We start from the raw sequence: 12,924 nt of genomic DNA, 5'->3' as shown, positions 1-12,924 counted from the left end.
ACGCAGTGAAACAACGCTCACTCTGCGCGCACTAAGAGGTGCACCATGGTCCTAAAGCTACTCAGATGTGTTGCAGGCTAATTATCACAACTTTTCTGCTTTACATATTGTCCACGTCCATTGTTTACTGTTGCAAAGTATACCTATTCCTATCGAACGGTTCTTGGTGTACATATAGTACAATAACATTCCTTAATTGGTCAAAATAAGTGTGGTTGTATCAATGGAAACAGATTCTATGACAAAAGGGGCATATTACAAAAATAATGTTTATTTTCAATTAAAGATTTTTCCATAGACCGGTACAAAAGTAGCATTTATGATTCTTATGAGGACTACTAAAAGGTGAATATTTTTTCACCTTTTAGAATAACTGACTCATTAAGTCTGTGTGGTGGTACTTTTCTGCTATTGTAGTCAGGTCATCCCATGCCTTGACATCTGCCATGATGGTGAACAGAGTTTTCAAAATGTCCCTGAAAAATGAAAGACAAACTTTATATTCAATATGCTTTATATGCTTATTTTTCTCTCTTTTTGTCCAGCTCTCTCCACTCCCGCGCCACCATGAGCCTTGCTTCTGCTCTTGGTTTTTTTTTTCCGGTTACATTTTTTTTGCTTTCCCCTTTCACTTTGCTTGCTACAGGATAAAGGGTCTGAGCTCTGTAAAGCGCCTTGAGACCATTTCAGTTGTTTCTTAGAGATACATACATAAACTGGACTTGAATTGAAATAAAGACAAATCACACAGCATATTACACAGCATGAGGATTTGAAACAACTACATCTCTCATTTTGTAAACCTATAGGGCACACATGTTTCAATGTAAACTAATAAAAAAAAATGCATGATCAAATCTTCAAGTCATAAGTAAATATAATTATGCACTGAGTAAACATGTTGCTTGTTTGCCAACTTTGTGCTAAGTGAGTGCCAATGAGCACAGAGCAACTGAGAGCAGTGGTTACCTTGTCCTGTCTGGATGAGTATTGTCTTTGCAAACAGAGTGCCCAGTTTGCAGCAGATGACTACAGAAACTCTTCAGCTGAGGCAGAGATGATCTTGTGTCCAAGTCCTCGAACCAGGACTTGGGAAAGCATGCTGCCACCTAGTGGTAAAGATTGGACATTGAAACATGACTTCAACAAAAGCTTTAGTAAATTTAACATCATTGCATCGGCAGTCAAATTAAAAGAAAGAGAAGCCGCACCTTTTTGCATTTCTCCACGGTGAGCTGGCTGTCGGACTCGTTGAGCAGGGCCATCATGAGGTAGCGATTAAGGAGTTTGTCCAGAGCCAGCTCCTTCAGAGTGTGCTCCGTTAGGATATCATCCCATAGGGTGATGTTACCGAGAAGCTGGAACATAATCCAGAGTCCATTTCAAATGAAGTAGGTTACAGAATATAATGATGCACTATTGTGTGTTATGAATTATGATTGTGAATTCAGAAGGAAAATGGTTGAGTGTTACCTTCACTGCTGACCAGAACTGCTGTGTTTGAAATCTGTACTGTGGTGAAGCCCGGTCATCCAAGTACCTAATAAATAATAAAACAATCAATAAAAACAAGAAACCAAGATCAAAACTATCTCCATATCATGAGAAGTGATTTGTACAAAAAAGGGAAATGTGGGGAAATATCTAATCAAATGGAAACAGCCTGGTAAATGACAGAATTACAATGTAAATGTGTTAAAAAAAATGGCTTTACTTCTTTGGATAGAGAGGGATGAAAACATCTTCATCAACTGCACTTTTCAGCCGCGAGGTGACCGACATCAAGAAGGCCTGCCAGGGAAGCAACGCCAGCTACATATTACACACTAGGACTAAGCACGTTACAAACTTGGTTGAGTCATTTATCAGTCTTCATTATTTTCTGGGGCTTGAGTCATCTGCAATGTTTGAGTGAACTCTCAACAGTCAAATCAGAATTGTCCATCATACTTCGATCATACTTCATAAGACGATCTTACACTGCCTTCTGTTCAGGACTATTATTGTAACCAAAGCTGAGAATAAGGACTGAGAGCCTTGGCATGGTTAATCAAAGCTACTCATCGTGTATGGTAAACTGAGCTGACATCACACATATACATCCTATACCAGCAGCCAATGCATCACTTTTTAACTGCCTCAAAAGCACTGAACAGATTAAAGGTGACATTATCATACCTTGACAGGCTTGCTCTGATCGCCACTGAAGATGGAGTAATCGTCCTGTAGTCTCCTGCAAAGGACTGTAAGACACTGGGTCTGTCTCAGAGATAAAGGGTCCCACACCAACTCCACAAAGCCTAGGAGTAATAGGAACAAGTGGCCACGATATCATTTAAATAACAGAAAAGTACAGTAAGACACAGATAACATAAGACAGATAGATACAATCACTGGTCTTGAATTATTCCAGATGTTTTTTAATTCTGGAATTAGAATTACTAGTGCAGTGCCCATTCAAACATGCTAACCTGTAGCCCAAATACATGCCTGCAGGTAGGCATACTTTAAAAAATAGGATGATAGGGAAAAACATAATTCCAGCTACATTCAATAATGAATATTATATCATAATATAATAAATGTGCAGTGAGCAGAATTTAAAGTATATATTTTTTTTTTTTTTTTTTTTTTTTTGGGGGGGGGGGGGGCTTTTTATGCCTTTAATGACAGGACAGTGGAGGAGTATGACAGGAAGTGAGTGTGAGAGGGTCGGGGTGGGATCCGGAAAGGACCACGGGGCGGGAATCGGGGCGCGAACCCGGATCACCGGTGTACAGTGCAGGTGCCCCAGCCAGTTACGCCACAGCAGGGGCAGTGAGCAGAATTTAAGCATGGCTGCATGTGACATTTCTTAAAGATCAAAATGACATAAGCCTAACAGCTGTTTTGAGTCAAGGCTATGTGTTTAGCCTATTGAATTACTTAATGAAAGAGAACACAAATCATTTTGTGGAATGATGCATCATCATATGAAATTTGCAACGATGTGAAAAATCTCTGGTAGCCTATAAGTGACAACACGCTGTCTGCCACTCATTGTCTGTAGCTGATCAAAATGACATAAGCCTAAAGCTTTGAGTAAAGACTGTGGGCTGTATCTTGCACCCTGGCGCATGGCGTAAAACTCGTTTTCCACCCGGCGCAAAGCTGAATTCCTTATTTTGCATGTTTATTTTTTAAACAATGCGCCCAGGGGTGTGAGGCAATTAACAACTTAGGTAGTGGCCTGGCGCATTGTCTAAAAATCGCTATTGTACACCTAGTCAGAAGTCTATGGCGAGTTGTTTATATGTTATTTTAAGAGCGCATTGTCAACAGTCATATTGGCGGGTGCACAACGCACCATTCCTCGATCATCCATGAACGCACACCAGCGCACATCCATGCAAAACCCTCCCAATATGGACTGGACAATCCTACTAAATTTGAATAAGCTTTTGACGAGTGACGATGCGCTTTTGACTGTCATGATAGGGCCCTGTATGTTTAGCCTATTGAATAACTTGATGATAGAACAGACAAACTGTAAAATGATGCATCATCATATGAAATTTGCAACGATGCAGCTCAAAAACTGGTCTCTATAAGTGACATCACGCTATATCTGCCTCTCGTTGTCTGTAGCTGATCATGCTTTTATGTCTGGCACTCTGAAACGTCTTTAAATTCGGGACCATTATCGCTCATCTAAATTTGGGACCTTGCAGTCGGGATTGTCGTTTGTTTATTCAAAATCTAAAGACTGTCCAACGTAGCCTGGGCTATTGGAAGTGTCAGTTTATTGCACATCATGTTTTACACCGTTTTGAATAGCCACTGCATACTTGTGTTTGTTGGTGGTGTGTTGCAAAATCCGCTGACTTATTTTAATGTAAGCAAACCGCATTTAGCAAAATCCACTGACTAATTTTAATGCAACGGAGTCTTTATTGTTGAGGTCAGACATGATAATCACCCGCATATCTTACACTCGCTTTTTACCTGCGGATTCAATTCTACCAAAAGTCCCGGTTATCCTCTCAGATCCCTGTCAAGTTTGAAATCAATCGGACCATCGGTTCGAGAGATATGCGAATAACACACAGACAGAGTTCCTGCAATTTATAGATAGATAGATTTAAACGTTCTTGTTTTTGTATATTCCAGCCCTGACCCCATTTGCATTGCAGAACACAGATTACTGTAAGCGAAGACTGGTGGACAATTCAGAGTGTTAGCTCTGTGATATTCTGAAGATGATGGACAGACCTTGAATCTTGGGCAGGACAGTCTTCTCTATGATTGCAGGAATGGTTTTAATGTCCGCATTCTCAGACTCCTCGTGTCCTTGTCCGTGGCAGAACTTCTCAACTGCAGAGTACCAGGGCCGGCCCTCAAAGTCCTCACCATCTGACTGGAAGCACATTTCACAAATGTAAACAGATTCAGCCCTAAGAGTCCAATGAAGCCAAGAGAACTGGCATAAAAGTAAACTTATTTCGACTGTCAGTCAATAACAGCGTCACAAAGTTTCAAACCGTACCTGAAGAGGGTTCCAGCCAATGAGCTGCTGCCTGACGATGGGGCTCAGGAGTTTGGGCAGGCACAGGCCGATGTACGCATTGTTGTAGGAGTCTGCGTAGGAATGTCTCCACTCATCAAACCTGGAGAGGATCTTACTGATGTCGGAGAAATCCTTATGGACGTCTGAGAAAATGGCTTCCGCTCTCTTCAGGATGTCCGCTAATTAGTCAAATTAGACATATTTACACATTTGCTTATTTCTACTAATGATCTTTGCTAGGTTTATAGACCTCTTTGGAATTCTTAATTAAGCCAATGAATGCCTCAACTTCTACAATTTGTCATCACATTTGGTTTGAATATTGCTTACATGACCACACAGAAACATGGTAATATAGGGAGGGAAAGTAATCTCATTGCCACCTACTGGTTGCGTTCCTAGAGTTCAGCGGAGTGGATGGGATTTTTTTTTAGAAAAAATATATCTCAGTGCACATTGGGATCTTAATTTAATGCTTTCCACATGTTAGGCACTGGGGTCACCTCTATTGCTTCTAGTGGTCATACCTTATTTTTAGGATCAGTTGAATGGTTTTGAGTTTTTGTCTTAACATGGTGATAACTAACTAAAGTTGCATGTGACATCACAGGTTTGGGCGCTTAATCTCTAACTGATCAATACGGCAATTTGCTTAACTGGCTTAACATATTGTTGTAATAACTGAGCGTGATGTAAACCGCGTGGTGATTACCTTTATGTCTGGATAAGTGGTGTTGTGTTTTGACTCACATGAATAACTGGAAGTAAGTGTTAAGTGTCAATGCTAACTAGGCTAATAAACAAACCATGCTAGCGTGAGTAATGTCAAAGGGTAAAGTCACGTCACTTCTTTAATTGTAGTCCATTTATGAAACAAAAGGAGCAATTTCGATTTTTTAAAATAAGGCAAAATAGGACCTGACATTTGCACAGTTAGAAGATTATTACTGTATACACACTGAAAAATATTTTTGGTGGATAACTGGCTTCACAATATTTTTTTTTAAATATTTTTTTTTAATGGGACTTAACATTGGAGCTGCTCTTCGATAGGAACGCAACCACTTGGGGCGCTGGTTTTCACTTTCCCTCCCTATAACCACACAAAGGAATACACAGAAAGCAAACCAAACATGCAAATGTTACACACCCACGTTTTTGAATATTTGCTAAACTTGGGTCACAATATCTGGACTTATTTTCTATACCACTGCACACATTAATCTTCATATGATTATAGTCATGGTGGTAATGTTCTGCAGCAGCATTAGATAGAATTACACACAGTACAGTACTATTAGACATTATTCTCAAAAAGAAAACATAAATAAACATATCATGTTCATGAATTTACATAATAGAATGGCGGGAACAATTTAACCCGCCATGCACATTTGGTCTCCCCCAATGTTGTCTCCATGCCTACGGCCTTGTAGTGTACTAATGAACGAGTAAATATCTCTCCCACACACACACACGCACACACACACACACACACACACACACACACACACACACACACACACACACCCTTTCTTCCTCTGAAGCTCTTCCTGCTGTTCAGGTTCGTCCTCTGTGTCGGCAGGCAGGCACGCAAGCTCCAGCTGTCCCTCCGAGATGCTCTCCTCTCTGCAACAGTTCACAAACAAACCACCTAAACAACCACATTTACAGCTACTGCTGCCGCTGCACATACAGTGCACTTCCCCTGTTTGATTACTTCAGTAATGTCACAGTGAGTAGATTGAGTGAAACAGCAGAAGTAGATAGAAGTAATTACAAGGTGTCCCGTTTCTAACTTAACTGGCACATCAAAACTGAGACCATTCATGAATTAAATGTTAACACTGAAGGCAATTTATATAATTAAATGCTAAAAGTCCATACCTGCCCTGAGCTCCCATGGGATCGTCACCAGTTGTATCTGTGTTAACTATGGAACAGACACAACGCAGATGGTTTAGGTGAACAGGACAAGATAATACTCAATGGAATAAACTCAACAGATCGAAACAGGTCTTTACATGTATAGGCTGTGCTTTGCGTTGTAAATGCTGATTGCAAATTACTTTTAGCAGAATTTTGCTGGACTGAAAGTTCAAGTCTAAGTATAAATAACTAATAACGTTTATTCTTCACTGAAGGTTGAGGTTTAGTCCCTGCAAGTGTCCACTGCTCCGGGATCAGTGTCTTGCCTACTCACACGATAGCTGCTGGAGACGAGAGGACTCCTCCCTCACCACCTCCTTCCTTTTGTTGAACAGTGCATCCGCTTGGTCGATGTACAGAGAGTGCATGTCCATCTCCACTGAGTTGATCAGCACCATCTAGCACAGACAGGTAACACACAGGAAGAGCAAAGACATATAAGGTCAGACCATCAGCCAGGACTGGTCACATTCCACAGCGACAATGAGGGTCCAAGCAATGACATTAGGGACACCAGCATAAACAGTAATGATATAGGCTTGTTTATAAGTAGGGCAAACTACTACTATTACTATAATGTCCAACTACTATTACTATAATGCTTGGACAAAAAGTGACCATCGTCACAAGGCAATAACTAACCAATTTCTGTGGGCCCTCAACAAGATTAGAGTTCCTCGTGCCACACAGCTCCAGAAGAAATATTAGGCACACCACAAATATTCTCTCGATTTCAAAAGGCTCAACATCCGACACAGCCTGCAACGATTACAACAATCATTCTGCGTGTGCACCTTCTCTGTCAGACATTCGATCAGGTTGTCGGCATAGACACGCATGTTCCGGTAGAACTTGAGCTGTTCCTCAGCAGTGGTGTTCTCCAGGTTCTCCAGGGTGCTCTTGGCCTCGTCCACATCAAACTGGAGCTTCCGCAAATCCGCCTCATGGGCCCGGTGAACACTTCTCAAGGACTCCAGTCTGTGTTAAAGGGGGGGGGAGGGGGGGGGAGACAGATAGGAGAAAGACAAAGGGGGGGAGAGAGAGAGAGTGTCATAAGGCAAAGGAAGCAGAAAGACAGCTCAAAGTTAGAAGAACTGAGCCTTAAACACTAAACTGAGACTTAGAAATGCATAATATATATTTGTATCAGAGCCAGATCCAAGCTATTTTAAAACTATGTGCATATTAGCCACCATTACATTCAGCAATCACACACACACAGACACAGACACAGACACACACACACACACACACACACACACACACACTTCTGTTTCTAATTAACCTCTGCTTCTATGATATATAAACTCAATCATGGTTGAAAAGCTGTGAAATGAAAGGCGCAGCTGAGGTAGTTCCTACTTTCCAGTAATCCTCTTCTTGATGATGCTGAAGCTCACAGCAGGAAGTGATTCAGGGATTTGCAGTCTCTTCCTCTTCCCTGACTCTTTTCCCAGTTTGGAGATCTGAGCATTCACACAAAGAGAACAAAAAATAAGGATGAATAAACACATGATGGACAATGCAACCTCACTAATTATAAATGATGATATTTTACCACACCAGTACTAAAACTCTGACAACTTCCTTCTGGTCTCTGGTAAACCTGAATCCGTTTGGTGACAGACAAAGTAGTGTGAACAGGGGTAATGCCTTATATGACAAAAAGTTGTGTATGTTCACATTATTTGACAGGCATGTTACCAGGTCTGCCTCACTTGTTCTGGCACCCATGCATACACCCAACAGGTGATTTTGAATTACTTCCTGTGTTTAGACACCATCAATTAAAAACAGCTAAAAGCTTACCTTTTTGATGACATCGAAAAATTTGACATTTGAGCAAAATGACTTCCATGAGTCAGACAATAGAACAAACACACACATAGTCAAAAATGTGTATGCCTTACCTGCAAAATATTCTGGAGCAGCTCATTGAGAAGCTCACATTCGCCTCTACTTAGCTAGAAAAGAGATGCGACAGCAGGAATCAGGGATTCATTCAGATACACTCTCTCTTCAGCAGGACAGAAGAAAATACCCATATCAACAGCTAATGGCATGATAGCTAATACTGAGGGCTGGGAGTGGACATGCACTCTGTGTCAATTAACGTACTTCCGTCAGAACATTTTAATGCAGTACGCTGTGTGCTTACTCACATAGTGTGTGAATTTCAACAGAATAGTGTTGCTTTAATCGAACACCAACTCAAAAGTGTCCATCGTTCCACACTAAACCTTTTGATTTGCAAATGAGCTTTCAGGGGAGAGAATATCTGAATATCCCAGTCTGACTGTCACATCTCTGTGTATGTAATGCAAAGTTATATATGATATGATGTCCATAATCAGACTCACCTGTGGCCTTTTCACACCTTTCTCAATTTGCTGGGCCTCCCACAGGCTCTGGGCCTCGGCCTCCTCGCTGTCATCAGAGCTGTCCACACTGTCACTTTCACCTGGGGGTCAAACAGTAACACATCATCAACATAAACAGAGAGTAGAACTGAATAAACATGCAGAGTCTAATTTTTTTCTACATCTCACAAAGGAGGGCCATTAGTTTAGTGATAGGGTGGTGGTAGTGTAGTGATTAAGATGCTGGGCTAGCATGTAGTAGCCTGAAAGTTGTGGGTTTAATTCCCGGCTTCCACCGTTGTGCCCTTGAGAAAGGCACAAGGACATTGGCCCTCGTAATTTAATCAATATATGGATATCACTTTAGATAAAAGTGTCTGCTGAATGTATACAGTACATGTAAATATAGCGGCAAATAAGATTTGATACTCTGATGCCACTAAATTCTGCTGAAAGGAATGTGAAGCAGCCCGTTGTTCACTAAGGACACTTGCATAAAATTTGTTTCAGTGCAGTCCAGTATCCATTTCACCGAACTTAAAATGCTAAATGGCAGGATTTATATAGCACCTTTCTACTCTTCCAAGCACTGAAAGTGCTTTATAATTTCATGCTTCAAATTCACCCATTCACACACACCGACGGGGCAGGCTGCCTTGCCAGGCTCCAGCCTGCACATCGGGAGCAGTTTGGGATTCAGTGTCTTGCTCAAGGACACATCGACAGGCTCAGAAGGGGTCAGGGTCGAACCAGCAACCCTCCAGTTACTGAACATTTTTGCAAAATGTTAGTGTCTTAACCTCTTAAACTGTTCCTTTTAACTTCAAAATTAGAAATATGCAAAAATGTTGACAAAAAAATGATATTTAGAGGTAGCTCAATCATGTGAAAGATTGCCTATGTTAAGCTGTGCTGCGTTATTGTGATATGCAAGTAATATTAAAAGTTGCTGCAAATGAACTACATTATTGAAATCAGCAACACTGACATGACAACAATGACAACAATCTCAAAAAAAGCACAATGTTTTCAACAATCCCTCATTTCTGATGCTCAGCAGCCAGTGTTGACTTTTTGCAGTCTGGATAGATCCATCAGTGATCTTCCATTCTAATAGATGGCAGATTTGATCCAACTGGTATGGTGGAACCAATCAAATAAACTTCTATTCTTGTTTTTGCCATGATTTTGCTCTTGGTACACAACACAACTGCAAGCAAAGCTGAGCAAGGAATGGTGAAGGTGCCTTTTCATCATACAGTTTTGTGGCACATATTTAGGGTTTCGTGGATACAATTGTTTGAATATTTTAATGAAGACCAAAAAATGTGCTCTAAACCCAAACAATAACCAAGGTGATCATCAATAGAAATATGTATTGATTTTACCAGGAAAGGTAAATTGGCATGCTGTATTTTCTTATATAAAGGAACAATTTGAAGGGTTAAGAGCATGACAATTGGAGACTTAAAAAATAAGAACCACCCTACTGAACAGCTCCTCTACCTCCTTAGCCGCCACCGCCGCCACCGCCGCCCTGAAAAGCTAATGGATGAACACTCAGAGGTGCGACGCTCACCCATCTTTTCCGCTATCCTCTCTCTGAGCGTTTGGGGTCGGGGTGCAAACTCGATACGGCGCTCGTGGTCATCAGGCTCGTTGTCGCTGTCTCGCTCTCGCTCCACGTCGTCCAGATCCTCGTCCTCTCCCGTGCCGGGGGTGCTCTCTCGATCTCCGTCCAGAGAGATGTAGTCCCTTTGGGCCCGTGCCCGCTGACGTGCTTCCTTGGCAGCACGGATCTTCCGAGCATCAGGGATGGAGACTGGTACTATGCAAAGTGATAATGACACAAGTTAAAGGAGAATTCCGGCCATTTTTCACATAGATCACTGTTTCTCGAGGTCACCAAAACTAGCTTGAGTTGCTGCAGCCAACAGCTAGAGTAGCCAGGAAGCTACAGTGCTACACTCTGGGGGCATGATTTGACCTCGAGTAACAGAGATCTATGTGAAAACTGGCTGGAATTCTCCTTTAAGTCACACTTATTCTCACTTGTTATTTTTGTATTTGATGGTTAAGTACACAAATCACACAGACCTGGAGACCTGGGGATCTGGGCAGGCGCTGAGGACTGAGAGGACATCGATGTCATAGAGCTGATGTCGCTGTTGTCACTTTCACTCATTTCCTCTTCTGCAGAGTCACTCTCTGACTCTACTGTGGGCTGCTTTTTCCGGGAGACATCTTTTGCTGTAGTTTAAGGAGAGAGAATTGCAACTCTGAATGAACTGGTCTCACAAGCAATTATGAAAGATCATCAAATGCAGAGCAAACAACCCCATTTACTCAGCGGCAAAACTGAAGGTTAACTAATCGGATACTGATTAGACTTTACCTTCAGAAGTCTTGATTGGTGAACCTTCTTTTTTCCGAGAACTGAATACAACCAATTTGTCTTTGGCTTTCTTTATTTTGAATTCAGACTCAGGGCCTGTTTATAGAAAATCAGATAAAAAATGAGTCAGGTTGTTGTGTGAAACAAAAGGCAAGTTGAGATTGCGAGGTCAGATAAGTTTCCAAATGATGTCTACTCATGACATCTTTTTTTCACTGTGTGCTCTGTGTGTTCACAAATTCACAGATGGGATAAATGCAGAGACCAAATTTGTATAGCCTACTTGTATACACAAGTATACTTGGCCGAGAAAAAGTTCCTCTGACCGCAGTTCCTATAAATATTTAAGCTCTTACTTTGGGGTAGGGTCTTTTCCCTGAGCATAGGAACCATGGCTGATTTGCATTCCAAGGCAGCAGACAGCAAAATAATTCAGCTTCTCTTTAAATTGGCATAACATAACTGCATGGGTAGGCAGACTGCCTAATGTCATGCAACAAATGCCTTCAGCTTCTGGACAGATAAGAAAGTTATGGAGCTAGACTATTACTTAGGCTACCAAATACATGTACATACCCTCCTGCAACTTTTGGAAACTACTATATAGGAAAGGTGAGCGTGATATTATCTATGGCATTTACAATGATTACGTTTGACACATAATATATGAGCATAACGACATCTTCCAGAGATAACCGTAACAATAATGAAAACAAATAACATTTTAAAAATGTCAGATATGGGGACAACGCCACTGCAGCGACTGGGGAGTTTGGGGGGTTAAGAGTTGTTCCATATTTGATTCATGGTTTGTCCTGTCAATATAGGCCTATCTATCTGAAGCATAAACACGTTTTAACATGTTCCTACTTACTCACCTTCGTCATCGGAGAAAGTAAGCGTCTTTGTTTTGGTTTGCTCTTTTGGAGGACCTGGGCTGCTAGCAGAGTAAACCATTCCGTCATCGTCCTCTCCACTAGAATCCGATTTTGCGGGAGCTTTTTGAGCCTTGGAACTACAGGTTATTCCTCTGGTTTGAGATAGTTTTGATGGTTTGATCTGAAGAGAAGGTATTTCACTCTCATCCTCGTCTTCTTTTCGATCGTCTTCACTGGAATCGTCTTTCCTTTCTCTAATATTTCTCCGCGTTGCCTTACGAAACATTTTTTTTTAAATGTGGTTTGCTAAATGATTAAGAAATGTTTACACTCGAGTCTTTTTACCAAACCTGAACGAACGGCGTTTTTGATATTACTTCCAGGTAAAGATTTCTTTCCAACAAAATAAAAGCCCCCATTTTCAAAATAAAAGCCCTTTAGCTAAAAGAAAATAGTGGCAAAGTCCTTTCATTTAAGCTAGCCTTTTCAGTTCTATGGCAAAATGGATATGGGTTAATGTGCTGATGGTTAATCTAATGCCAGAAAGATGGTGTGGCTCTCCTACTCAGTTTCATCAGATAACATAGACTGATAAGCAAAACAATTGTGTATTTTATGACTAAAGCATGAAAGTTTCACATGTAATCTTCAATCTTCAGGTTTAATTTCAGACGTGGAGCCACTTCATATCTGACTTCTGGGGCTAGATATTTGCTGTATAATATACACATGTTTGAGGAGTATAATATTTTTACAAGTCATTCCAGAATTCTACTGTGATTAATATAAGATCTAGAACTTATATTAACTGCCATT

At 41.0% G+C, this 12,924-nt stretch overlaps 1 protein-coding gene across 2 annotated transcripts; it reads right to left on the bottom strand.

Moving 5' to 3' along the window:
• Nucleotides 1–251: 251 nt before the first annotated feature.
• On the bottom strand, nucleotides 252–12,496 carry gcfc2 (GC-rich sequence DNA-binding factor 2). 2 transcript variants are annotated; one of them, XM_048228742.1, is made up of 19 exons: nucleotides 12,109–12,496; nucleotides 11,231–11,326; nucleotides 10,933–11,085; nucleotides 10,415–10,663; nucleotides 8,836–8,936; nucleotides 8,386–8,439; nucleotides 7,838–7,941; nucleotides 7,270–7,453; nucleotides 6,750–6,873; nucleotides 6,434–6,479; nucleotides 6,078–6,175; nucleotides 4,526–4,725; nucleotides 4,252–4,396; nucleotides 2,179–2,300; nucleotides 1,715–1,791; nucleotides 1,474–1,540; nucleotides 1,212–1,358; nucleotides 970–1,109; nucleotides 252–476 (listed from the first exon to the last, which is right to left on the bottom strand). In XM_048228742.1, the coding sequence occupies exons 1-19, from the start codon at nucleotides 12,392–12,394 to the stop codon at nucleotides 365–367; spliced, it is 2,505 nt and encodes an 834-aa protein (XP_048084699.1). In that variant the 5' UTR covers nucleotides 12,395–12,496; the 3' UTR covers nucleotides 252–364. The 2 variants fall into 2 exon arrangements, with proteins under 2 accessions (XP_048084699.1, XP_048084701.1); XM_048228744.1 differs by lacking the exon at nucleotides 8,386–8,439.
• Between the last annotated feature and the right edge of the window lie 428 nt (nucleotides 12,497–12,924).

The sequence above is a fragment of the Alosa alosa genome, chromosome 19 (assembly GCF_017589495.1).
Source record: "Alosa alosa isolate M-15738 ecotype Scorff River chromosome 19, AALO_Geno_1.1, whole genome shotgun sequence".
Taxonomy (NCBI): domain Eukaryota; kingdom Metazoa; phylum Chordata; class Actinopteri; order Clupeiformes; family Clupeidae; genus Alosa; species Alosa alosa.
Note: the sequence above shows the minus strand (reverse complement) of the source record. Positions and strands in the feature narration are given on the sequence as shown.

Bases quoted from the DNA above. Each gene is read 5' to 3' on its own strand.
- gcfc2 (XM_048228742.1), bottom strand. From the start codon at position 12,394: ATGTTTCGTAAGGCAACGCGGAGAAATATTAGAGAAAGGAAAGACGAT. The intron at 4,397-4,525 runs GTACGGTTTGAA...ATGTGCTTCCAG, and splicing joins TTGGCTGGAACCCTCTTCAG to TCAGATGGTGAGGACTTTGA. The intron at 2,301-4,251 runs GTCTGTCCATCA...TATTACTCCTAG, and splicing joins TGTCCTGCCCAAGATTCAAG to GCTTTGTGGAGTTGGTGTGG.